Source organism: Asterias rubens, chromosome 8 (assembly GCF_902459465.1).
Source record: "Asterias rubens chromosome 8, eAstRub1.3, whole genome shotgun sequence".
Classification (NCBI taxonomy): domain Eukaryota; kingdom Metazoa; phylum Echinodermata; class Asteroidea; order Forcipulatida; family Asteriidae; genus Asterias; species Asterias rubens.
Genome location: NC_047069.1, coordinates 8,002,712 through 8,030,301, shown reverse-complemented (window position 1 = coordinate 8,030,301; position 27,590 = coordinate 8,002,712). Strand labels below are relative to the sequence as shown.

Sequence of the window (27,590 nt, the reverse complement as noted above, 5' to 3'; positions counted from 1 at the left end):
GACACACATGGTGTTACCACAAACCAAATAATTGATACCTCCCCATGCAATGCCTCAAATCTTAAACGAAACCTGATCGCCATTTTTATCACGGTATAATTGCATACAGGTATGTCCCAAAACTGTTTATCGTTGCTATACTATTTAATTCAGTAATCATAATTTAAGTCGACCGTGCTAAATTGGCATTGCTTTTGTGCAAGAATGAACACTCAAAAAGATTGGGGAAGTTAAATCAACCGAGTCGTAAAAACATATTTTGTGATACAGCCTTAATGGTTCATGATTTTGTACTCACAATTCAACGCTAATTTCACTTCAGCCGTGCATTTATCACATACGTTTATAGCCCCGTTCCCCCTCAAGCTTAATGTGTTAACGAATTTTCCGGAACTAATTAAATCTTCCTTTTCACTTAACCAAACAAAAGAAAGACAAGGGGACTTTCCTCAGCAAATCTTCGCATTGCCTCGAGATGTTTATCAAATAAAATCATGAAGATTTTTGTTATCGCAGTTAGCGGGGAAGTAAAAACGCGGCAAAAGTAGAGAGAGCTTTATAAGCGGGAAGAGTCGTCTTGAGAGGGCGCCGAGAGAGTAGCGCTAGTGCGTGACCTGCTTCATCAAACTGCTTTGGCGGTAAACCCCGTAGCACTCGGGGGCTTGAGGTTGTTGAGAGAGGCTGGACACGGTGCCTGATTGCTGGTGATACTTTAGGGGGAAGTGTTTGAGATCACTCCTCTATCTCTATATAAACCCTGGGGACTGCGTGAACAAGGATCGGGCAATATTTTCATTTATCTTACGTGGGTGTGGCAAGAGTTGGAGATATGTATCAAACGGCCACAGTCGCTTCAAATTTGATTCACCCATAATATAAAAATGATTCTCATTGCGCCTCGGTGCATGCAAACACAGACAACGTTGACTCTGAGTTACATATTACGTTTCTGCATGCTGGAGAGTTTATACACTCTTATGGTTGGCTAAACTCTTGGTGACACTCCGGCAGCTGTTCGTTCAACACAGTCTCATTGGTGTTTTGGGGGTTGAACCACTGATCTTTTTAGAGAAGTGGGTTGCACGGTTTTACCCGCCATTATAAAGAGAGAGAGAGAGGTGTTTTTTTCTCACAGTTTCATCTGTTTGTTAAAGAGCCATTCCAACAGGTTGATCACAACATGCTGCATCTCTTTGGGTCCTTTGAATGCCATCCTTTCCCCATCCTACAATCTATACTATTTAGGAAGAATATCAATTCCTATGGCTCCCCTAAGTTTTGTTCATCTGAAATAATAGTATTATCTTCTTGTTGTCCCTTTTCTTTCATGAAAAAATGCCCAATCGTGACTCACACAACTACGTTGTAGTTTCGTTCGTCGGATGAGACGTTTAGCCGTTGGTCCCGTGTGCTTTGTATAAAAGTGCACTTGAAATAAGGAGTTCGTCCGGTGTTCCTTGTTTGATTGGCAGCATATTGTGCCACATCATCTTGTAACTTGTAAAAGGAGTGGGTCTCATAATTTCAAACGTAGTCCAAAATACCTTGCAAGAAATACTGAATGTTGAAGCGCCTTGAGCGCTACTGGACGACGGATATTATGATCATCATAACAAGCCAATGTTATTATTAGTATTCTTAATTTATAAGTATTTTAAACAAGCAACTTACCGTGCACATCGCCGACTGAAATTCCCAAGCTTGATCAGATCATGACTGCCGCACTATGGGTATCTACGCCCCTCATCCAGTACCCGATGTTCAAATACAACCTGATGCTTAGACCGACTCAGTCTTACACATAACTAAAGTTCACTTTCATCTCGCAAGGCGTCCACAACAACTCTCGGACGGGAGCAAATTTCCCCAAGGCGTTTAACGACTGGATTATGCATAATGCACATTAACTATCTGCCCGGAGGACTTATAACAATCAATTAACAAGGGGGGCGACTTAGAGGTAGTCGATTAATTCATTTAAAAATAGAACCATTGGACGAGTTCGGTTCTGTCTGAATTTGACATTTTATTTTATGCATAATGGTGACCCCGGGAACCGGACGGAGGAATCGAAATGGGCAATTTGAAACAATATACATCAGAATGTCAGACCGACATGTATATCGTCTCCACGAGTTTCTAGCAAAGAGCCGGTTTACAACTGTCAATAAAGATAGAAGTGCCTGTCTTAATTGTTTTTGCTCTCTTTTATAGTTATTTTCCTTCTTTCATTAGAGTGAGCCATTTTGTGCGTATTGAAGTGTGGACTGTACAATTGAATGGTGTTGTCCATAGTAAAGAGGTGCTGATACTCCCTCATTCGACGTGAAATTTGTGTGTTCTTTCAAATTATTTCTAGAAATAAGCTGTAAACGTAAAAGTTGTCAATTTGTATTGTGTATCATTCGTAAATAGTATTAACTAATACGGTTTAAGTCATAACTGTTGCCGCCATTATCATAAAATTGTCCATTTCTTATGTAGGCCATTTTGGTTTAATTCATATTCTGTGCAGCATCCTTCCTGTGTTTGTCTTTCAATCGAGATGATTTGGTTCTGACACGCTGTCAGTCATTGCTGCACCCCCCCCCCAAAAAAAAAAGTAAACTATAACCACTTTTATCAATACAATTGGTGAACAATAAGTGGTTGTTATTTTATTAATGTTAAACAATGTTAATTGTGAATGAAAAATGGTAAATCAACTTCATTATTGTATGGGTGAACTCTTCCAAACCCTAGCACCATGCCTTAAACTTGACCTTGGATCACATTGTCTATCCATATTGTTTCATAGCTCACTGGAGCAAGGACGATCAAGAAACCCCCTACAGCACCTCAAAATGCATACCTATCTTAATGAATTATTCAATTTCCGTTTGGTCCTGGGGTTATCCTCTGGTCATGCAGCCCATTACCAGTCGTTGAATTACATCATAAGATTTATGACTGGGAGACTAAGACAAAAACTTAATTGCAGTAATGACGCCTGTGTGTCGGCCTTGGTAATCATGTAGCCCTCGAAGGAGATATCAAGAATGCAGGGCGAAATGTTTAAAGGGGGGTTTACATAATGTCATATTGCTTATGGAAAGAACTGTCAGTCTTGATACTGATTCTGCACATTTTAGGCTGAGGGTTGCATTTGCTGTTTTACATAAGGAGTTTGGCACATCACTGTATTTGTTGCAGGAACATTTGTGTTCGTCCACTAATGTTTTCCGAGAGATCATAACATAACTGACTCAGAGACATTCATCTTTGTATAGTTTGCAAAGAATTTATATTATAAAGACATGGCACACCATTGGGAAGAGTACGTTTATCGAGTCCTTTAGTTTTCAAGAAACATAATATCATAAAGGAGTGGTATACATCATTGGGTTTTGGAAAAGTACATCTGTTTCGTGTCCAAGTCGTGACACTTGTGTCCTTAAAGCAAATCATGTACACTTCACCATGATGCTTCGTCCTTTGGATGGGACGTAAAGCCGTTGGTCCCGTGTGTTGTGCAATGCAAAGAACCCAGTGCATTTATCGAAAAGAGAAAGAGTCTGCCCGAGTTCCTGGTTTGATTGGCAGCATATTGCACCACATCACCCTGTCAACCATTGCATGGTTTTGTGTATTGTCTCATAATTCACAAACTTAGTCTCCAATTCCTTGTAGGAAAATACTGAACGTTGAAGCGCCGTGAGCTTCACTGGGTGACGGATAATGTACGCTATATGGGTTAACATACTGAAATCAACTGATAGAGAACTTAGGTTGGCGCCCCTGTTTGTTTTACGACAATCAACATTTTTAACGAAGTGAAAATGTAGTGTATAGGCTCTACACTTAACGTTTAACATCCCTTTAAATTGTAAGTATTATTTTTTAATTTAAAACCGATGAAATTGATCGAGGGTGTGATTCGAATTAAACCTCAACCCATATAATCAAGCGACTGTCGCCAATTGATTGCATTAAGTGCACATAAGTGCAGACAAAATGAAATAATGGACTAGTTAATAAAAAGCTTCAAAGCATCGTTGTAAACAGCAGAGCCGGAGTAGTGTAGTAAAATGTCCACTCTAATAAAACACTTTATGGTTTCCCTTTCTTTCTATTAGTTTTATGGACATTTTCCTCCACAGTGCAGACACTATAAAGCTTTTCACCAATATAATTGATAGAGGCATAGACATCCCCCATTAATGTTGTTTATATGTCGAGTACAGTTGAGCTTATTTTTGGTAACATCCAGTCGGTTAGAGCTCCATGTTATAATTATTTAAAGGGATTGGACATCAATGGTTTTTGTAAGAGCAAATTAAATTCCATCCCTTCATTTTCAACACCGCATTTCACACAGCCACTCTCTGATCATTTCACAAAATGAAAAACAGCAGATTCGGTTTTCATTGAAAAACAGCAAATTAAAGGGGAGGTGGGGCGGGAGGGTGCACATTCATACTGTCCTTATTTCGATTGCTGCAATCAAAATAAACAAAAATGGAATTTGGCTATCTTTGAAATGAAATACTACTTTTGTAACTTTGGCAGTAGTTCAGATAATAAAAATATGCATTTCTAAATTCTCTTTGATGGTTGGTACTGGTGAGAGTTTTTATAAGTAGTTAGCAGACACTTGACACCCCCCCCCCCCCCCCCAACACACACACACTGATAAAACAAAATTAACATAATTAAATTGTGGTTTATTAGTAATGTAGTTTTCTGATTAATTAATATTTCCAGTAGTTTATTTATGATTGTGTGTTATTTATTTTTCTTTCTGTATTGCCTGTATTCATACAGAGTTTCCTACATGGTGGGACAAAATAAAATTGAATTGAATTGAACATTGCCCCGGATTTTTTCCCATTAGTATAATATAAACGCCCTAATGTTCTTGTCCCTTTATCAAGCTGTGTAAACCCTGCTTACTTTGGTTTGGGCAATTAACCACCTGTTCACTGAACATTATAAATAAGCACCACATTCGATAAATATTTTCTTACAAATGTCATTAAAATTTGTATCCCCATGAACTCAAAATGTTAATGTAAAGTAGGAGTGCCTTCAATATATTAGATCAATTTAACATGTTAGATTAGTTCTCATAGGGTCCGTAGATTTGTAGCAATACAACAACATAATTTTATAACCCAACACATTTTTCTTGTGAACAAACCAAACACTTTATTTCACTCTTAAATTATACAAACTGAAAAAAAGCTTTTATAATTGAAAACAAGTTGGAAGGATATTTTGGCTGTACAGGTGTATGTCTAACGAGTTCTGTAAGTGTCACAAACCTCATCAGTGAAAACTCAAATTCTAAAAGGTTTAATATTTCTTGAAATCACACACTGATGTTTGTAGTGATTCTTCACTGAATTGTCTACATGTGGAAGTTGATTCCAGAGTATTGTTTCTTGTTTTTAACTTTTCACATCAGAACTATCGTCAAACAACTCTTCATCAAACTACAAATATCTTAAGATACGATGTGTACTATGCTATTTGATGAACAGAGAGTTTCATAGAACAGTTTTGTTTTGGTTAATGTGGATTGTTTTTTTCAAATAGCCTTTGAACTTTGTATTTAAATCAATCTATAAACTTATCTAATTAAAACACAAATCAATGCAATGGATGCATCATTTCCACTTAAACGGAAAAGAAATTAAATACTATTAATTAAGACCGTTAGTCTCATAGAACATCTCACTGTACAACTGTGACAATCTGACTCATATCACAGACCAGTACCATGCTACCACCATCTTGGTTTGGTTCCCTGTATCCAATACCAGTAATGGATGTCAATAGTCATTGCACAAAAAGGAACCTGACTATTTGTCCTTACAGCCTCGGTGTGGTTACATTGAATTAAGTGGGGGAAACTAAAATAGCCGCACCATGATAATGGTCTATTGAGTAAGCCACTGTGTTTGGTTACTGAATGTAGGTAAACTCATTATTAAACATTTTTGCTGAAGATTTATTTTGCTGATAAAGTAATTCACACAAAGAAACTGTGTACTGTGACAAAACAAAGCATAATTTGTTTTCATGAACGCTGGGTTCCAGTTCCAGTTTCAATCCAAATGGATTAGAGTTCTAGTTCTTGCTGTTGCACAGATCTTTGGAGGTGGCTTGGGGACCTTTATTCATCATTGGCAAACACTGATGGATCCTTTCTCTTTTGTCTCGCATTCTCGTTCTTGCCATAGCTATAAACCAGGTAGGCGAAAATTAAAGCTACGGGAAAAAAAGGAAAAAAGAATAAAGATACACAACTAATTTGTTTCCAATACAAATATAAACTAATATGCCATGGCCATTGTTCCACTAAAGACCTTTGCCAAACCACTGCTTCGCCTCCAGATTTGGCTAGTCTTTCTCTCCTGAAGTCGAGCAGAGTATACTGTTCGAGAAGTCAAGACCACACTGGCTCTTTTCACTCCTACAAAAGATGGTTGTGCCCGCAAGTTTACTATTTATTTATAGTTTCTTCCTACATATCCACACCATGCTAAGCTTCAAACAATATTTATCCACTAAGTGGTTGAAATCTTGGCGACAGAAACTTACGTGGTGTAACTCGGAACACCTGACCCTTAAACCTTCTCCACATGTTGGGGATGCCTTTGCGGAAGTATCCAGCAAAAGGATTTTGCTCGTAGGGTGACAAGGAATATGTGATGATATTCCTGTACTTGGCAAGCTTGCCAAATATGTGATCTCCTCCCATGGTGATCTGTAATGATGGAAGATAAAACATAGAAAGATCAAAGTGCCAAATAACAATGACCTTTTTGGTGCCTATGGAGTATGAGGTTCCACACACAGAGTTATTATATACATGTATAGAACATATATAATATAAGTTATCACACAAGCGTGAGTGGAATAAATTAAAATAAAACCATCCATTCATGATTCATCCTTTTTTATTGTACGTGTAACTTGTTCGTGGAAAAGAAGAACTGAGCAAATGGAGTGTTCATCCTGAATATCAAAATATCTTCTTCGTGTCATCAACAAGACATCATGAATATGATCATCACGGTCATATTTGCGATCAAACAAATGCCTGCTTCTTCAGAACATTTTTGCTTATTATTGAGTCAGTGGAAGAAGAAGAATGTAGCGAGCAAGCGCAGCAAGCAGTGTTGTCAAGAACTTGAATTGTCGTTTGAACTTGCAATGATTGAATAAATGGATTTCCGAATAAATAAATTATTAATTTGAATTGAAGTTTGAATTGAATTGATTTGTCTTTTGAATGAAGAACGAAGAGACCTAAAAACCGAACTGGCCTTGTCATGAATTTGATACTTTGTAAATGTTCTAAACCCCACAACCCTAAATAAATAAGGGAATTTGAGCCAAATCTGTTCACACACAGATCAGTTCCCCCAAAATCTGACACACAATTTTTACATCAAGATCATGTCTGAATATTGGGCTCCTGTAACTCAATGAGGAAATGTGTGTTGAGACGATCAGACAGTAAAATATATTCCTTAATATGTCCCAATCATACCGGAAGCACAAATCTTTCTATTTGATTTTACGAAAACCGGTATTTCTCGACTTGTTCTTACCTTCGTGATTTTTATTCTGTAAACTTAACAAAAATGGCGTCGATAGTCACATCGACCTCAAAATGAGCGTCACTACACTTCCTTCGACCCCATTACCCAAAGTGTATGCACTTCATGTACAAAATTAAGACAGTGTACAAACAAAAGTATCCTATGCCCTGGGAACGATACCATCAACCCGATCCTTCGACACAGTAGGCTCTTTCATCGTAACAATTGTGAGACGGTTAAATAATCCAAATTAAATTTAAACAACGAATAAAATCGCCTAAAATGTTATTATTTTAGTTAATACAATGTTATTTCGTGACAGCTTTTATTATTTTAAAATAATTTTACGCTTCTTTATTGTAAATTATAATTATACGTTTTTAAATATTTTCAGGTCACGGGTCATCCATATACTTGCGAATTTGCTGCAGTGTGTGTGCAGCAGACGATAAAAACAAGTAAAAATGTGGTCTTCTTTAATACACGGTTTGTTCCTTTTCAAAAAGGATTAAAGTTAACTATGCGGAGCCGAAGTAACTCTGGCGTGCGTCTCGACTATTATCATCGACTCGTCACAAAGACCATCTTATCTCACCAGGTAAAAACAACATGGGAAAACTGACATTTTTGTATTCACTAAATCTACACGTACACCTGGGCAAAAACGTCTGCCAGCAGTGCCATTCTGACCGCACACACTGACCGACACTCCCACTGAGCCAGTGTGACACGTGCGTGATACTGCGGGTCACTACAGTATTACTATTAATGTTTTGAAGCAAACCTTTCACTTTCAGTTTCATCACAATTGAAGTTTGAACAGTTCTAAAGTTATGCATGTTAACGTTAATAATAATCATGTTTACACAACAATTTTGCCTTTTTGTTTTGGTTGGGTGTTTTGAATAATTAAGTTAAGTAATTATCTTTATTTGCACTTTCTTACATTTTATTTTTACCAGCTTACCAAACAACAGGAGTGTGTTAGCCTGCTGTTGCTTGGTACATCAACGTAAGCTGTTCTAGAGCACCACTTTTTCATTCGTTTTGAAATAAAATAGGATCATTCTTATATTTAGTTACTAGTTTACTCAATCAAATGATGACAAGTTGCGATAACAAACCCTCTATTCCGACGGCGAATCGCAACTATCAAATGACATGAATTAGATATTCCGGTTAGTAAATTTGAATGAAAAGTGGTGGCAGGATACAGAATTACAGAATAATTTCCGGCACTTTTCCGTTTTCCGTCACAAGTTTCAAATTATTGTCCTGCCACCACTTTTTTTATTTGGACTTGGTATTAAAACGTCTCTCAATTACCTTTTTAGCAATTTTTGTACAAATAAATGAAAAAGTCAGGGTAGGATATGGAAAGTTTTCCAATTGTTCTTTTGAACTGTTAGTACAATTTAGTAACAATCACAGAGAAGTCCCTATGCGCTAAAGAGATGAAAACACAAGAGAAGCAAAAGTTAATAGAGATGTGAAGTAAATACAAAAGCAAAATTAGTTGATACAGAAAGAAGTACTGAAGGCTATTGCAAAAATAAATGTGTTTTTAACTTTGTCTTAAATAAATTCACTGTTTGAGCTTGTTTTATGGTGTCCGGAAGACTATTCCATAATTCTGCTGCTGCTGCTGCAAACTTTGGCCCCATAACATTTAGTAAAAGTCGAGGGACAAACTAAGAGAGACCTGGATTTAGAGCGGAGATTACGAACTGGATGATATTTTTGGATGAGTTCCTGGAGATAAGTTGTGCCTAAACCTTGCAAACATAAGAAAGTTAATGAAAGTATCTTGTACTGAATACGGTGTTTTATCGGAAGCCAATGTAAATCATGCAAAATAGGAGAAATGTGGTCACGCTTTTGAGTACGTGTCACCAATCTAGCAGCAGAGTTTTGGATTCTCTGAAGCTTGTTAATATGCACATCGGGAAGACCATACAAAATGCTGTTACAAAAATCAATGCGAGACATTACATGTGCATGGACGAGTCTTTCTGTTGATTTCTTGTTTAAGAATGACCGTATTGTACCAGTTTTATGAAGTGCAAATGAAGCAGCTCTACAGGTATCATTTACATGCATGCATTGTAAGATAGTTATCAAGTTTGACGCCAAGATTTATGGCAGAATCTGCCACTGTAATGACAGCCATGTCATCAAGGATGAAAGACTCGAGTTGATGACTCTGTCTGAATTTACTGGTAAAGTGAAGAACCTCAGTTTGAATGTAGTTGTTAAAGTCTATAGGAAACATTTGAAGGAGCACCAAGGCCAAGACAAGCTGTGTGTTATCTGAGAAAGAGGTAATTTAAAAATAAATCTGCGCCTTGAACACCCAGCAGGGTGGATACGTGCGCATTACAAGTCTTACTATTATTATTTGTCATTTGGGTTATTTTTTTTAAAGATGATTGTCGGAACAAAGGGGTTGACGAAACATAGGGTTTTAATACCTGAAAGTTAAGCCTTGCCTAAAGTAAAAAAAAAAATAACCTACAATGTTTGTCACAACCTTACAGAATCCAATCACTGGTTTGCTACCAGCCAGCGCCGATGTGCAGCATGCCTGGGTACGGGATAATGTCTACGGCATCATCGCAGTGTGGGGTCTGGCACTGGCCTACAGGAAACAGGCCGACCTGGATGAGGACAGAGCCAAGGCCTATGAGTTGGAACAGGTAGGGAATATCTAGCATTTTTCATTCTCTTACTGGCACTTCACCTTCATACATGTACATGTACATCCAAGAAGTCATTCATCCGTACCAACCTATGTACACATGTACTTGACAGCTTCGCTCAACCAACACTCGGCTCTTGCACATTCCACGGACACAATGCTCCTGCGGATACCGATCATTTTCTGTTTCAGGGCCGCACCATTGGAACTAGCTCCCTCCGAGCCATTTGCAGGAAATACCAACTTCAAATCATAACTCAAAACTTTTCTTTTTGTCAATGCTTAACTCTGTTAAAATGGATAACTCAAATTGGCATCTTTTTGATTTATGCCAAGACTGTACTGTATACAACATCCTTGTCTCATAATCTGCGCCAGGAGTGTCAAATTGACAGATATGGCGCGTTACAAATGGCCATCACTATTATTAAATCAAAGTGCCTTATTCTTTGCCATGAGATTTTTCCTTTTGCGAGGAACTGCAAGTCGAGTCCATGGCTGGTTTTTGCCCCTTTACTGTGCAGTATTGGCAAAGCAAACTTTAAAAACAACATTTTTTATAAGCAGTTAACAGGAAATTTGCCAAACAGAATTTTCTGCTTAAAATCACTGAACACTAGTGGTTAATACTCAAATGATTTGAAGAATAAAAACTTACTTGGTAACAAGCAATGGAGAGCTGTGATAGTATAAAATATTGTGGGAAATGGCTCCCTCTGAAGTGACGTAGTTTTCGAGGAACAAAGTAATTTTTCACTAAAATATTTGAATTTGATTTCAAGACCTCAGAATTAGATTTTGAGGTCCCGAAATCAAGCATCTGAAAGCACACAACTTCGTGTGACAAGGGAATTTTTTCTTCCATTATTATCTCGCAACTTCGACGATCAACTGAGTTCAAATTTTCACAGGTTTGTTATTTATGCATATGTTGAGATACACCAAGTGAGAAGACTGGTCTTCGACAATTACCAAAGGTGTCCAGTGTCTTTAACAGCTGTTAAAAAGAAATTTGGCAAACAGAATTTTCTGCTTAACAGCTGTATGCAATTGTAATGTTCTATCCCTTTACTATACCCAGCATGTTGTTAAGCTCATGAGAGGGCTTCTCATCTGCATGATGAAGCAAGTCAAGAAAGTGGAGACCTTTAAGAAATCACAGAGCCTCGATGACTGTCTCCATGCCAAGTATGACACCACAACAGGGGAGACGTGTGTTGGGGATCACCAATGGGGACACCTGCAGATAGACGCCACCTCCCTGTACCTCCTCATGCTGGCACAGATGACTGCATCAGGTAGGTTCTTCATGATAATAATAATAATGTAATAATAATTGTTTTTAATACCGCTTTATACATTTGAAGGCAGCTCAAAGCTCTTTGAACATTATTAGCCCCGGTCACTGGGCCATTCAATTCATTCCTCAACCATCTCAGCTCTATTGGGAGTATACAGCCTGTGCAACAAATATGCGCTACCAAGCTAAGTCAATCACAGGAATCATCTCTGCCCTCACAGGTACCCATTTTTAACCCCTGGGTGGAAAGAAGCAATTATAGTTACACTGTAAGTATCTTGCTCATGGACACAAGTTTAATGAACCCACACTCTGCTGAACAGAAACACCAGAGCTGAGTCCGGTGCTCTTATCCACTCCGCCATGACACCCTATTTATATCCCATGGCGTGGCAGACTAGTCTATGAGGATTATTTGCGTGAATTTTGTTTCTATTAGGGTTGGGACATATTTGTTATTTTGTGATCATAAAGACTGGGTAATACAGTGTTCTATTTTTTATCCTACGTAGACCTTTGGCCATATACGTATTAATGTAGGGAGATGTGATTATGTTCCAAAAAATTTCCACAAACAAAAAATTACCATGAAATCTTCTTGATTGTTTCGTTCTGCAGGTTTACAGATCATATTCACTCTTGATGAAGTGGCGTTCATACAGAATCTAGTCTTCTACATTGAGCATTCATATCGCATACCAGTGAGTATATTCACTATCTGAAAATTAACTGAGAAAATTGTTTACCCTCACGTTAATAAAATCCAAAACAACACCAAACAGAAACTTAAAATTTTGTAAGAATTAAGTTGGATCAAAGTTATAATTTTTATTACTGGACCTCTCTGCAATGTGGTATTAAAACATATTAATAACCAGCAATTGCGACCATAACCAGTTGGCTGGTCCTAATAGTCGACTAACGTAGTCCCAAAAATTTGGGCTAACTTAGTTGAACTATTATACTATGGTGAACTTGGCCCAAACTGTTGGACTCTGATAATGGTCGTATGCAAATGTCATGTTACGCATAATCGGTTTACCAGTGCAATCTTCAGTCCAACATTTTCAAACAAAACATGCAGTTAGTTTGTTTTATCATCCACAGTATTAATTAAAAAATCAAGTTGTTTTTTTTCTCCTGGTAAAGTCCCAAAGGAAAGTTGCATTCACTGGCAAGTCTTCTTGCTTACTTCTGGTTATACTTCAGTTACTCCATTTTTCTTTATTGATTTTTTGTTGGTGTGTTTTCAATGTAGATTTGTTGTTGTTTTTGATTGACAGGATTACGGCATTTGGGAAAGAGGTGACAAAACCAATCATGGCTTACCAGAACTCAACGCAAGTTCCATAGGAATGGCAAAGGTCAGTTGATGTCAATATCAAAGAAAAGATTAGTGAGGAATGCTGAATAAAAGTTGAAGTAACTTGGGGGTTGAACCGTCTTGTATCTACAGTTTAACGACAAGTTACCAGTTGTCTAATTTTGCCTTCCTCCCTTACGGTATCAGGCTTAGCTCTCCCCTAAAAGGTTTGGGTACTTTTTGTATGACACAAAACACTATCGTCCACAGATTTACATTATGGTTAAATGATAATGATGATAGAAAGTTTCCCTTAAAATATCACTTGCTGAAGTGCTGTAGTTTTTGAGAAATGAATAACAAAAGTTCCGGTAATAATTTTGTCTCAGAAAAGCAAAACTTATTCTTTAGCAAGTAGTAAGGATTTATGTGACTCTCCTGATAACATTGCTCTGTTATTTCAACTTTTAACTCTCAAAAACTTGATGGCCAATGAAGCTGGATTTTCTCAGGTAAATTATATTAAATATTCACAGACTGAGTTTTTTTTGTGCTTAAGCAGCTCTATAAGGTTGGGCCCTGGCGCCCATTTCACAAAGAGCTAAGATTGATCTTAACTGCAAATCAATCGTAGTTGCTAATTAAAGTGTGATGTCACAGTACAAATCACTATGGTTATACTGACAAATTACCTTTAGATAAATTTTAGTCCTTTGTGAAATCGAGCCCTGGTTTATTCAAATTGACTAATCAACTTGATTTTGTTGTCTTTATCCTTCAGGCTGCAATGGAAGCATTGAATGAAATAGACCTGTTTGGAGCAAGAGGTGGCCCAGCTTCAGTCATCCATGTCCAGGCCGATATGATTGCTAAATGCCAAGCAGTCTTATACTCGATGTTACCAAGAGAATCAAGCTCAAAGGTAAACAGATTGAAAATCATTTATATTGCACTGGATGGGGGGTTCGAACTTCTACTTGCGAGGGCTTAGTTTCATATACATGTACAAACATGTAATGTAGATCCACCAAAGTGGCTAAAGAACAAAACAGCCTCAGCAGATTAAGTTTACCAGCCAGTGATTTGTACAGTTTGGTACAATTTAGTTCTTGTTGTGAGTGAAAAAGGTGTTGTGAAAGTATTCCTGCTGAGACGGTTCTTTCATATGGGTGCCAGATTTTCAAAACAGTGACTGAACTGTATCATGGATTGATGTTTATAGTTCAGAATTGTTGTTTAGGCCTACAGGCATGACAGGTGTAATAACAAATATTGAAATTGAAAAGTTATATTGATAAACACCTCTTTGCAGCCAGAGGCCATGTTACATATAAGACATATTTTAAGGATAAGAATATTTACCAAAAAATATTCATATTATTATAATTAATTTATCTTGATTTTTCTTGCAGGAGATAGATGCAGGTCTCCTGAGCGTGATTGGCTTCCCAGCGTTTGCAGTGGATGATGAATCACTCATTAACCTGACTCGGACACATATTATCGACAAACTACAAGGGAGATATGGATGCCGACGATTTCTCAGGGATGGTTACAAGACAGCATTGGAGGTATATGAGAAGAAATGACTATGTTTATTGGAAAGACTGTAGACTATTGTAGCATGGGTCCCCAGATAAAACTTGTTTAGGCACCTTTCCCCTACACACCTCATCAATACCCCCATGGCACAGTCCCTCAAATGTCTACAGCATTGGAAGTATGAGAAGAATAGACTCTGTTCATTGGAAAGACTGTAGACTAACGTAGCATGGGTCCCCAGATAAAACTTGTTTAGGCACCCTTTCCCTACACACCTCATCAATACCCCCATGGCACAGTCCCGCAAATGTCTACAGCATTGGAAGTATGAGAAGAAATGACTCTGTTTATTGGAAAGACTGTAGACTATTGTAGCATGGGTCCCCAGATAAAACTTGTTTAGGCACCCTTCCCCTACACATCTTATCATTACCCCCATGGCAATTTCCTGCACATGTCTAATGCTCTAACTGCCAGGCCTGTGAAATCTCCGCTTTAAAGCGGATTTCCGCTCTTTTTAATTTTCCCAGTTCGCATTTTTCGTGGGTTCCGCTTTTTTTCCGTTCCTTGTTTTTCTTGTGAGCTCCGCTTTTTCTCGTTCCGTTTTTATCTTCTTTTTTTACCTCCGAAATAGATCGTCAAGCAGCACGTACCTGGAATCGGGAAGCTTTTTAATTGCGATTTGATTTGATTTTGACATAATGAGTCGGGGGCCAGACCCAGTAAAATGCTCCGTCTTGGTCTTTCATTGGAGCCGTTGTTGTTAATTTTTCGTTTAGCGCGATGTCTATTTTACATGTACTTCAATGTCATTATTCATTTGCACCAACAGAGGGCGCACACATGGTTTCCCCCATGCGGCGTCCGTACGTACGTTGTGTGTACAGTGTGTGTACAGTGTGTATTTTTTGCGACAAGTTATGCATAATATGGCAGTCGACGACGAGGACTCATCGCGCTTGTGGATTTATTTCTAAAGGAATGCTAAAAAAATATATTGAAAATGAGGATGCACAACACATTGTTACATGTAAGAATTGTTGCCTACTGTTTCTGTGAATGTGTTGTCTACGCTTCAGTTTTTAATTAAAGCCTTTTATTACGTTCGTAATTTTGGCCCAAAATCCGGACAACAATTTTCCGGTTTTTTTTTCATGACCCGCTCACAGGCCTGTAACTGCCCAGACCCCACTTTACATTCACACAGTTCCTTCCCTCCCCCACCTCAACTCACACAACTAGCGTTTGTGTGTTTGCACACTGGGCTACATAGGATAGGGTCTTGATTGAGCCCTACTGAGATCCTTGAATTCAGTTCAGTTAAAGGCTTGATTTACTTTTTTTTTTAAACTTAATAATTCTTTCCAGAATGAATTTTTTTGTGCAAAATTAAATGTTTTCCCTTCCTACCTACATTTACATGTACATGTACATGTAAATGTACATGCAACATCCTAAAACTTGTCAGAGCATGTTACTGGAAACAAACCATTATTTTTTTTAATTATGCCCAGACCAATTTTAGTGGTCCGCAATAAATCAATTTTATTTTTCAAAGTCTACCTGTGCTGTATTTGCAAACAAAATGTGAGTCCTTGGATGGGCAGGCTCGCCCAGCACCGCCCACTGTGGCTACAACACTGCTCACATTCATTCTTTCTTTCCTTTTGGCCCGTTAAGGATCCCAATAGATTGTACTATGAGCCAGCTGAGCTGAAAGTGTTTGAGGACATTGAGTGTGAATGGCCACTATTCTGGACGTACCTCCTTCTTGATGGTGTGTTCAATGGTAACAAGGAACAAGCTGATGAATACGCTGAGGGATTGAGAGACATACTGGTACCCATGAGTGACTCCACTAAAGCCATACCGGAGCTGTACTATGTACCTAAAGATAAGGTATGGGATTGAGTTGTGATGGTTCAGTCATCAGGATGTGGGTTTTGAATCCTGGTCGTGACACTTGTGCCCTTGAGCATGACAGTTGACTATTATTGGTTCTCAACAACCAGGGGTGAATGGGTACCTGTGAGGGCAGATATAGTTCTTATGATTTATTTAGCTTGACTGTTCGGACATAATCTTCTCCTGAAGTTTAGAGTATACTGTTAAAACACTGAGACCATCTTAGAACCAACACTTCTCACAAAAGAATTTTATACATGGCTCTACCCCCAAGTCAGCCTGAACATCTGACATTACACTTTGGGGCTCTTGAGCCTATCATCAGGATCTTTGCAAATTCACCTTTGACCTTGCATTCATTTCACATGGAGATTTGCAGTCAAATCCTTCATACATGTGGACGTACATATTGTCATCACATGCATGTTTGTGTACAAGTAAAATATACAAACATTATGCACGCTGCATGCAGACGCTCGAAAGTGCAGCTGACAAACATCTAGAAAGCTTACAAATGTATGTCACTACATATTTATCCAATGAAATCATTATATCCAATGAAATCAGTGGGTCTGTAGAAAAATTGCATGTCTTTATCCTTGCAGAAAAACTTTGGTAGCAAACTTGCAGGTAGTTCTGTCTATCTGCATCTTTGAGGACAAAGACACGGGACCAGTATACCCGCATCCTTGAGGATAACGACAGGGGACTAGTCTACATGTACCCGCTAGTTCACTTCCAATTTTTTTTTTTTTTTAATTGTGACATTTTTTCTATACTGATTTTCATTTGAAGGTCGCACTTGAATACAAGAATCCTCATAGCCAAGACAGAGTGGCTGGAGGGAAAATCCCTCACATCTGGGGTCAGGCCCTGTATATTCTTGGTCTTCTACTTCAAGAAGGCTTTATAGCTCCTGGTGAAGTGGACCCACTCAACAGACGAATGTCCGCTGAGCCCAAGCCAGATCTTGTCATCCAGGGTAAGGGGGAAAGAAATAACAATTTGATTTGATCCATTCAGGCCTTGAATGTCATCTTGGAGAGGGCAAGTCCAGTTTTATTCTAAAAAGGGCACTTCCGTTGGAAAATCTTAAAGTGTATGGGAAACTTTTTGAGGCCATGGACTCCGTGGACTCCATTAAATTCCAGGCCTGTCCAATGGACATTTTATTAGGCGTCAGACATTTGCAGAATCATTAGATTTTTTTATGGACACAGACACATGTCCAAAGTATTTATAGAATGATGTATATGATGCATTAATGTACAAAAACTATTTTGATTAGAACAGAATCTCCTGCCACACTACATACCCTGCATACATGTATGTACATGTACATGTATAATGGGGCTCGAAGTTGGGGAGAAAATACTGAAGACTGCAGGATTTGTAGAAGAAAACTTTACCTGGGCCAGAGCATTTGTTACAATACCAGACTATCTACACAGTTTCACATTTGAGCCGTTTTCGCACTAAGAGAAGATTTATCATAATTATTGTTCTTATGGGTAATACTTCCATACTCAACAGAATTGAATGATATTTTTTATTATCAGTTTAAATTAAAAATGCAGTGAGGTGTTACTATTTAGAAACGCAAGACTGCCGGACTTGTATGATGGTACATGTACTTGCCTGACACTAAATTCGCTGACCTGGGTCCTGCGGTCCAGTGTTAGTTTTGAGCCCTGTAAGGTCTCTACCAATCTCTTCTTTGAAAGTATATGACTTGTAGTTTATTTTCTATACATGTATATATTTTTCCTTTCACTGTGATTAGTTGCCTTGCTAGCCGAGGACGACATGATTCAGAGCTTCATGAAGAAGCACGGTTTTGACATCCAAACCGTGGAGGAGGCATCCCCAGTTCAAGTTCATCCTGCCCGGGTTCTTACCCGTCTCTATAAACAACTTGGTAAAGTTAGGCTGTTTACATGTTTTATGGTGTTCTGTTATCACCTATAACACAATGCTATTCAGAAATTATACATACATATAAAGTCGTTGGAACAACGAAAAATAGTGTTAAAATGAATATTCAAGTTTTAGAATAGCAAGGTTGTAATAATGTTCTTATAAGCTAAAGTAGTAGGCCCAGCCGATTATTTATACCTTCTGCCCAGGTAGTAGTTAAAAAGCAGGACAGTTCTTTTCAGAACTGAGAAGTCTCCCGAACAATCCGATAAATCTACTCCGCGGTAGTAGAATATAGAAAGACAGTTCTCTAAGAACAAACTCTACCTGGCAAGTACATGTAGGCCTGGGCGAATAATTTGAATATCCGAAGTAATAAAAGAGATAAGAGATTATGCTTCGGTACATGTGATTGTAAACCCCTTAAGCAAGTTAGTACTCGGGGAAAAAATATTTGAATATCCGGTTAATTTTGGATAGTTGGCCAGCGGTTAACCGAATACCAAATTTCACTATTCGCCCAGCACTACTGGCAAGTAGATACACACATGGTGTTACCGCAAACCAATTATATTGATACCTCACCATGCAATGCCTCAAATCATATATCAGGTTGTATCTTGTTATTTGTATTGTATTTTTCTGTCCTCATAGGTCATAACAAGAAGCTAGGTCTGTCGGGAAACGTTTCTAAGGAGAATGGTTTACTGAGTACCAGTAAACTCTACAACGCTCATGGAGAAATCCTAGCCTTTGTACCTCAGGTATGATTATACAGACTTTTGTAAAGATACATAACTGTGCATCGTTACTGTCAAATCTTACCCGATACGTTAATGTCTGTTTTGATGCCGTGAAGCCATTTAGATGCCATTTTGATGCCATGTGGTCTAGTTCAACGGACCAAGACTCTGGTGTTGTCAGCAGCAGTGTGTGGGTTTGAATCCCGGTCATGTGACTTGTGCCATTAAGCAAAGCTCTTAACCATACATGATATTGCTTCATAAAAATCTGGGAAGGTATTGCATTCTGCTCTACAAGCCAGGCCCCCAGTGGATGATACACATGCATACATTCTTACAAATTGTGAAGGGGGTGAACATGTTTCAGCCCTAGGAGTGGATACATGTACATGCCCCTGGTGACAGTTGATTTGGGTCCGCAGCAAAAATTGTGAGTCCTGTGCAGGCCCGCACAGCACCGCCCACCGTGGCTACATACATGTAGATGTACATGTATGGTTAATCAAACCACAATGTTCTTTGTCTCTGAAACCACTCAGTTAAACTTCAAACAAACAGTTGACTCCTTTTTCCTAATTTAGTTCATGGATCAGCATCAGTTCTATCTTGCCCTTGACAATGATCTGTTGTCGGACATCTCCAAGACGGATGTCGCCTACCTGCGTTACAACTGGAGAGAGCTCGGTCGGCCAATCATCACCATCATCATCACACAAAGCATGATGGGTAAGCGCAAACCTTGAATTATATACTGATAATTATTTACTTGGCAACTTCACAGATAAATTCAAAAATACAAGATACGAATAGGATAAAACTCTTAAAAACATTAAATAGGAAAATATATTCATCGGAAATGGAAAATAAAAAAATAAGTAAGAAGAGGGATGAATCTAGATTTAAAAAGGGGGGGGGGCAGGCAGTGAAAGAAAAAAACAGAGTATTAAAAGACTGAGGACAACAGAAAGACATCAGTCCAAGAGGTGTGTCAGTCCAACCTGAATAAAGACAGGAGACAAAAGGACAAACATCATCAATAAATGGTTGTGGAAATTTAAGACCGTTAAATGTTGACTTTGTAAAAAGATTTCAACTAGGTCTTTAGAAGCTCTTGTATTGTACTGGAGACGAACTTACAAATTTGTATCACTGCAAATTTTTGAACATTTTCAAACATGGGTATTTTCAAGAATACTCTCGGAGAAACTTCTATATTAAAGTTTTCAAATGCAATTGCTCTGATTCTGTTGTATATGAAATGCTTTGATATCAATGGCTATGCATGTGTCTTGTGAAGCTTGGAGCCTTGTACAAAATGTCTGTATTGTAGTAAGTTGCTGATTGTTCTTGTGTAATGGTTTTGTTCAACGTTTTCCTACAAACTCTCCAAAACCTATGCCTATTTTCACCTGACGTTGATTGCTTCAATGTTGAACTTTAGCTAAGCAAACCAAGCAGGCTTGGACCAGACACATATACATATGTACATGTACATACGTGTACATTATTCTCCATCAAAGGCCACAGTTTTGGTAATGAGTACCCACAAGCTGTGGCTCTCTGACAAATTCAGGTGAATTCATTGTACAAATCCTGTGGTTACAGTAAGATTTGAAGCTTAGAAGGAAATTAATTGATACATGTCATGCATGTAGGTTATCGTGATATTCACGTATAGAAATTTCATTTCCAAAAAAGTAAGAACCAGGTGAGATGTATACATACATTGTACATGTGTACATACATGTATGTAAGTCTGGATGTTTCAAACTCAAAGAAATTCTGAAATGAGTGCAGCATTTCCAGCACAGCATTTCTAGGTTGATCTTTGTTTTGAACTAAGGGAGTTTTACAATGAATTAACCACACTTAATGAATAATGTACTGTATGTTAGCTTACTGTACACTGTAGTGCATGTACATGTAATAAGGCTAGCATGTTGTGCCAGCAGTGCTGATGATGTTTGCAATTTACACCCTTTTGGAAAGCACAGTTTTGACTACGGTGTAGGCTCCGTCAATTATTTTAAAAACATGAGCTCTGGGCCAGGCCTGTATATGCTTCGTTTTTGAAAGGGCAATGGCATCAAGGCATTTTCTTATTGTTGGCACCACCCTATTGAGGAATTTGTAAATTGGGACTAGAGCATTTCGGGGGCACCAAGGCAATGACCATGGGGCATGGAGGCAGTCCCTCTGATGCCTGCAGGAAGTATCAGGCCTGAGCTCTCATGACTCTGGACAGGCTAAAAGGCTTAAGCCAGAGCAGAAGTCAAAGCAGTGGTTTTCATAAAAGGGCAGCATCTGCATGTACGCAACTTAGTTCCCAGTAGTGTATCTTCTGGCCTTGCCATTCCCAGTGGTGTACGATCTTGCCTTTCCATTTGTTTTCTCAGACATCTCAGTCAGAGAAGGTCTTGCTGGATCATAACCATAAGTATGACTTTTTAATGTCCAAATATGTTGGATATTTAAAGTAGTCCTGAGGTTGATCCCTTCTGTATTAAAGACTTGGGCTACCGATACACAGGGTGCACTATCAAAAGAAGTACATGTAGCAAGTCATAGAGCAACTGGTTCCCTTCTTCGATCTTGTGACATGTCCAACTGTATGCAGTTTAGGGTGGCCATGTAAAAAGACGATTCATTTCAAAGGAGGTATCAAGTCATAGAGCAACTTCTTTGATCTTGATCAATATAAACCACAAGGGAAACTGACTGGGTAAATTTTGAAATGATTTTTGGGGTTGAACAAAGAATTGACTAGAGTGGGATTCGAACCAACGACCTCCGGATTAACGTGCCGGCGCTCTACCAACTGAGCTATCTAGCCCTTTATTGGCGGTGTCCCTATTTTGTCAATGTCTTTGTTCGGGGGTGCCAGTCAGAAGCCATACAACCATGAACTGCCGTGTAGCCAGGGATCACATCCAAATTACGATACAACCTGGGAAGCGGCAGCCAGGGGATCACCTTAAGGGGATGCGACTTTTTGTTTCAGATATCAATATAAACCACAAGGGAAACTGACTGGGTAAATTTTGAAATGATTTTTGGGGTTGAACAAAGAATTGACTAGAGTGGGATTCGAACCAACGACCTCGGGATTAACGTGCCGGCGCTCTACCAACTGAGCTATCTAGCCCTATATTGGCGGTGTCCCTATTTTGTAAATATCTTTGTTCGGGGGTGCCAGTCAGAAGCTATACAACCGTTAACTGCCGTGTAGCCAGGGATCACACCCAAATTACGATACAACCTGGGAAGCGGCAGCCAGGGGATCACCTTAAGGGGATGCGACTTTTTGTTTCAGATATCAATATAAACCACAAGGGAAACTGACTGGGTAAATTTTGAAATGATTTTTGGGGTTGAACAAAGAATTGACTAGAGTGGGATTCGAACCAACGACCTCGGGATTAACGTGCCGGTGCTCTACCAACTGAGCTATCTAGCCCTATATTGGCGGTGTCCCTATTTTGTAAATATCTTTGTTCGGGGGTGCCAGTCAGAAGCCATACAACCGTTAACTGCCGTGTAGCCAGGGATCACACCCAAATTACGATACAACCTGGGAAGCGGCAGCCAGGGGATCACCTTAAGGGGATGCGACTTTTTGTTTCAGATATCAATATAAACCACAAGGGAAACTGACTGGGTAAATTTTGAAATGATTTTTGGGGTTGAACAAAGAATTGACTAGAGTGTGATTCGAACCAACGACCTCCGGATTAACGTGCCGGCGCTCTACCAACTGAGCTATCTAGCCCTTTATTGGCGGTGTCCCTAACTTGGCAATATCTTTGTTCGGGGGTGCCAGTCAGAAGCCATACAACCGTTAACTGCCGTGTAGCCAGGGATCACACCCAAATTACGATCTTGTGACATGTCCAACTGAATGTAGTTTAGGGTGGCCGTGTAAAAAGCCGATTCATTTCAAAAGAGGTATCAAGTCATAGAGCAACTGGTCCTCTCTTATTCTTCTTCGATCTTGTGACATGTCCAACTGTATGCAGTTTAGGGTGGCCATGTAAAAAGACGATTCATTTCAAAAGAGGTATCAAGTCATAGAGCAACTCAGACTGGTCTCCTCTAATTTTTCTTTGAGCTTGGATGCCATGTCCAACTGTAGGGTGACCATTTACACACATGATTCTTTTGAGTGGAGTGCATCAAAGTACTTACAATTTGACATTTATGTGCATACTAAAAATTAAGCGCTCCACAGGTGATCATGAGTTGGTGGGCAACAGTCTGAAGGGGGGCATGCGTGCAAATAAGTCCATTTTGGTTAGCCAGTCAGCGTTTTTTTTTTTTTTAACTTTTTGACAGATAGATACGGCATTTTATCACCTCACTTTGCTTACAGTATTGCATCAGTTTTGTTGTGACTTTATGTGTTCAGTGTATTGTCAGTGGCTTACTACATGTATGTCAGTGGAGTCCAATACATGCATGAAGCTTAATTGTTGCCCACCACCCATGAACACTTTCTTGCCTGTTTCCCTCAAACTCTCTGCAGCTTCAATAAGAACCCCACCCCTTGCCCTTAGCACCGCTCAGCATATTTTGAGCCTCAATATTGCTACCCTGAAACCCTGGTAATCTTAAAACCGTCTTTACAATGTATGTTGCAACCACAAGCATGCTTAGAAACCGGACTTTCGCTTTCTGTTTCGGTGCACGTTTTACAACATTTTTTTATCGTACAAATCCTCCGACACTAAAACCGCTATAGGACTTCACAAGAAGAGAAGAACTCCAAGCTCATCTGAGAAGGGATCAAATGAGGGATCTGAATCTCCAGAGCAACCCTGTGAATATTTCTTTGTTGGTGAGGGCAAACCTAATAATAATAGTGGCTTCTTTTATAGCACTTGTGACGCTCATGGCGCTTCAACATTATTACCCTTGGTCACTGAGCCTTGAATCATTCCTTAAACCATTTTAGCTCCCTGGGGAGTATACAGCCTGCACCGCCGAATATGTAGCGCACTAAGCTTATCAATCACAAGAACCAACTCTGCCCTCACAGGTACCTATTTATCACTTGGTGGAAGTGTCTTGCTCAAGGACACAAGTGTCATGATCGAGATTCGAACCCACACTCTGCTGATCAGAAATACCAGTGCTTGAATTCAGTCCTCTTATCCGCTCGGCCATGACACCCCATAAAATCAGTTTGTCTCTTGTGGATCATGCAGAGTTAAACAGATGCGCTCAAGTCCAAAGTTTCTGTGCAGTATGTCTTTTCGATTAGGATTTTACACAGTTTGAAATAGTTACCAGCTGAAATACTATGAGAATGATAAATGTTTAGATGACTGGTGCCCTTTTAGTTAGTGCTGGGCAAATGTATACCACACGGGGCTCGCTCTTAACACTAGCCCGGCATATACATGTACTTTACAGTATTGTCTTGTAAAAAAATGCTGCAGGCTATTAAACACCACTTCTCAACTTGCCCTGTGGGCTACTAAAAACTGTGCAACCTAATTGTTTAAAATGCTCATATTTTTTCCATTTCGATGTGAAACAATTTTTTTTAAATGTGTTTATTTATTTTTGAGTGTAACTTTATTTACATGTAGGCCTATTTCACTTGTTGTGATTGCAACCATTAGGGGCCTAACGCTTCAGAAAGATACATTTATGACAATTTAAAATTCAGGCCTTCAAAAACTTCCTGGGATCAAGTTGAACCCAGAGTTTATTAGCCCGGTTGGCTTCTTAACAAAAAGATAAGGCTTGACCACAGCTAAATACAATATTAACATCTTTGATTTAAATATACGGATGTATGTAAATACATGTACATACATGTAGAAGGGTTTACTTGAAGTTCAGTATTGACTTTATTGCCAAATGTATCATGCCTTTGAACTATTTTAAACAGTTTTGTCAATTTGGTGAGATAAAAATAATCAATTGTTAATTATGAACTGATGCTAATTAATCACCTTCTTTGTTGCTTAAAGCCATTGGACACTTTCGGAACAGAAACAAAAATAAAAGTTCACAGAATTACAAATAACTTACAAGGTTTACAGAAGGTAATTGGTGAAAGACTTCTCTTGAAATATTATTCCATGTAATGCTTTACTTTTTGAGAAAACATTAAAACAATTACCAATTCTCGATATCGATAATTACGGATTTATTTTAAACACATGTCATGACACGGCGAAACCTGCAGAAACAAGGGTGGGTTTTCTCGTTATTTTCTCCCGACTCCGATGGCCGATTGAGCCTAAATTTTCACAGGTTTGTCATTTTATATGTTCTATTACACGAAGTGTGGGCCTTTGGACAATACTGTTTACCGAAAGTGTCCAATGGCTTAAATTAGACAAGCTCAAAGTAACCTTTAAATTGTTCGAATCCGTACTACATGTACATGTAGTGGCTACGACTACGACTATTGCTGAGGGTGTTCCTGAGGACGTCCTATGTACTTCGGGGCGTGATTATGCGGCAGACAAGCCGCTGCCGTAGCTGCCAATTCATGGCGTTGCCAAGATGAGGCTAAGACGAATACTAGTCTGGCTCCTTTTTGCAGATTAAGAACTAGGATTTATTGGACATGGAGAACATGACTTTTTGTTTCGACTCTTACAGAGTCTTTCACAAAGGTTAATGAACCTCTTAGACTCGGTTTAGACAAAGGCCATTTACATGTAACCACTTTTTTCAAAAATTTAAGCAAATGGGATTCAGATCTGTTACGTATTGTACATAGTAGTCTCTCACTTCATTCTTAGTGATGCCATTTATTTCTACGAATATTCGATAGCGGATGTTAAAACCTTCATTTTCAATTCTTCCCCTAGGTGAGCACGGCATGTTGCAGTCCGCTATGTGGTCTGTCATTCGTAAGATTAAGACGGGCTACCTTAACGGGGTGCAGGTCAAGCTAGGTCACCTCAAAGATTTCCTGAGCACTTCCTGCATCAAACATTTGAGCTTCCTTGAGACTGTGGAACAAGGTTAGTCAGGCATCATAGGGTATGTTCAGACAATCTAAAATGCTGCACGCGCAGTTTGCTTACGTACTTAAGCTCCTGAAATAGGTGTGCGTTTAAAGTCACCTGGAAATATTTTTTTATTTTGTCAAACATAAGAGTGTACATGTATGTTTAGTAACATTAAAGGAGTTGGATACCTTTTCAAAATGTCCATAGATTTACATTGAACTTACAGGGTTTGAAGATAATGACAGTGGAAAGCTTCCCTTCAAATATTACTTACTGAGGTGAGCTGCAGTTTTTGAAAAATGAGTAAAACAATGTCATGAAAATACGTTTGTAAATGCTTAAAATAATTTTCGTCTCATGAGACGAAAACTATATTCAGGACATTGTTTTACTCATTTCCCCAAAACTACAGCACTTTCAGGAAAGCTTTATACTATCATTATCTTCAAACTGTGTAAGTTTAGTGTAAATCTGTGGGTGGACATTGTGTTTTTCGTCCTACAAAAAGTACATACACCCTTTAAAACAATTTTTTTAGTAATTGTTTGTCACCATTTACAATGTATATGTTTACAAAATAGTTAAAGTTGTTTGGGGGTTGACTCCGCCTACCCCTTTTGTGACATCAATCGAGGCAGACTTTGCCTTGATGCGTTGAGTAAACACACCTGCAAAGTACATGCAAGTCCAAGTCATTGAGTTTGTACGTTTCGAACAAGTGGTTGCCTTAAATTTTTTGGCAATGCCGTCCAAGTGTTTTGCTGCTGAATGCAGCAAAACAACTAAAGATGGGGTCAGCCTTCATGGCTGGACAGACTCACAATATTGCCCAGTGGTCCGGTCCGACGTCTTTTTAGAACCTTAGTTAACTGTTTATTCACATTCCACTCATCAAAACACATATATTAGTGACAAAAGCTTTGGTTTGACAAAATACCACTTCCAGGTGACTTTAAACAATTATTTTTGCTACCTTAAGCAAAAAAAAAATGCTTATCGTTAAGCAGCTCTATGAAATTGGGCTAAACACATTGTGAGAAAATTAGACTACCTCTGAAGTCACGTAGTAGTTGAGAAAAGAGGTAATTGCTCAGTAAAGATTTACTTTAAAATTACAATGTTTAAAGAAAATAATCCAATATTACTTGCTCAGGTAAACGTCTTTTTATAGCATGTGATTGAGGCATATCCTTTACTGTCATGGAAACAAAAACACACATACATGGCCATTGTGTTTTCCTCATAGGATGGTTGAGGCACTTCCTTAACTATCCTAGGACAAAAAATACCTAGTAGCTGTTTTTTTCCTCCTATGATGGTTGAGGCATTTCCTTAACCATCCTAGAATATAAAATACATGTTGACTGTGTTTTTTTCCTAGGATAGTTGAGGCATTTCCTCAACCATCCTAGGAATAAAAAAGACATGTTAACTGTGTTTTTTCTCCTAGGATGGTTTAGGCGTTTCCTCAAATTTAAACATGTTGTTAACTGTATTTTTCCTCTTAGGATGGTTGGGGCACTTCCTTAACTACATGTATCATGTATATTGACTGTGTTTCTCCTAGGATATTTAAGGCATTTCCTCAACTTTCCTAAGTTTGTTTATTGTTTTCC

At 38.7% G+C, this 27,590-nt stretch overlaps 2 protein-coding genes across 4 annotated transcripts in view; one reads left to right on the top strand and one right to left on the bottom strand.

The window, feature by feature from the left end:
* Positions 1-5,161: 5,161 nt before the first annotated feature.
* LOC117293998 (cytochrome b-c1 complex subunit 8-like) lies at positions 5,162-7,697 on the bottom strand. The gene is made up of 3 exons (XM_033776515.1): positions 7,602-7,697; positions 6,586-6,751; positions 5,162-6,252 (listed from the first exon to the last, which is right to left on the bottom strand). Exons 2-3 carry the CDS (start codon positions 6,743-6,745, stop codon positions 6,158-6,160), a joined length of 255 nt encoding a protein of 84 aa, XP_033632406.1. The 5' UTR covers positions 6,746-6,751; positions 7,602-7,697; the 3' UTR covers positions 5,162-6,157.
* Positions 7,698-8,037: 340 nt separating this feature from the next.
* Positions 8,038-27,590, top strand: part of LOC117293330 (probable phosphorylase b kinase regulatory subunit alpha) — a 36,672-nt gene continuing 17,119 nt past the window's right edge. For 2 of the 3 annotated variants that reach the window (XM_033775598.1, XM_033775596.1), the window contains exons 1-14: positions 8,038-8,190; positions 10,130-10,288; positions 11,372-11,588; positions 12,209-12,291; positions 12,874-12,954; positions 13,675-13,815; positions 14,306-14,464; positions 16,116-16,334; positions 17,136-17,322; positions 18,124-18,258; positions 18,912-19,021; positions 19,582-19,726; positions 23,739-23,834; positions 25,831-25,986. In XM_033775598.1, coding sequence (XP_033631489.1) covers positions 8,113-8,190; positions 10,130-10,288; positions 11,372-11,588; positions 12,209-12,291; positions 12,874-12,954; positions 13,675-13,815; positions 14,306-14,464; positions 16,116-16,334; positions 17,136-17,322; positions 18,124-18,258; positions 18,912-19,021; positions 19,582-19,726; positions 23,739-23,834; positions 25,831-25,986 — 1,966 coding nt within the window. In that variant the 5' untranslated portion in view covers positions 8,038-8,112. The remainder of the gene's footprint in view (positions 8,191-10,129; positions 10,289-11,371; positions 11,589-12,208; positions 12,292-12,873; positions 12,955-13,674; positions 13,816-14,305; positions 14,465-16,115; positions 16,335-17,135; positions 17,323-18,123; positions 18,259-18,911; positions 19,022-19,581; positions 19,727-23,738; positions 23,835-25,830; positions 25,987-27,590) is intronic. The other variant, XM_033775597.1, reaches the window with a different exon arrangement.

Bases quoted from the DNA above. Each gene is read 5' to 3' on its own strand.
- LOC117293998 (XM_033776515.1), bottom strand. From the start codon at position 6,745: ATGGGAGGAGATCACATATTTGGCAAGCTTGCCAAGTACAGGAATATC. The intron at 6,253-6,585 runs GTAAGTTTCTGT...TTTTTCCCGTAG, and splicing joins GGTGTTCCGAGTTACACCAC to CTTTAATTTTCGCCTACCTG.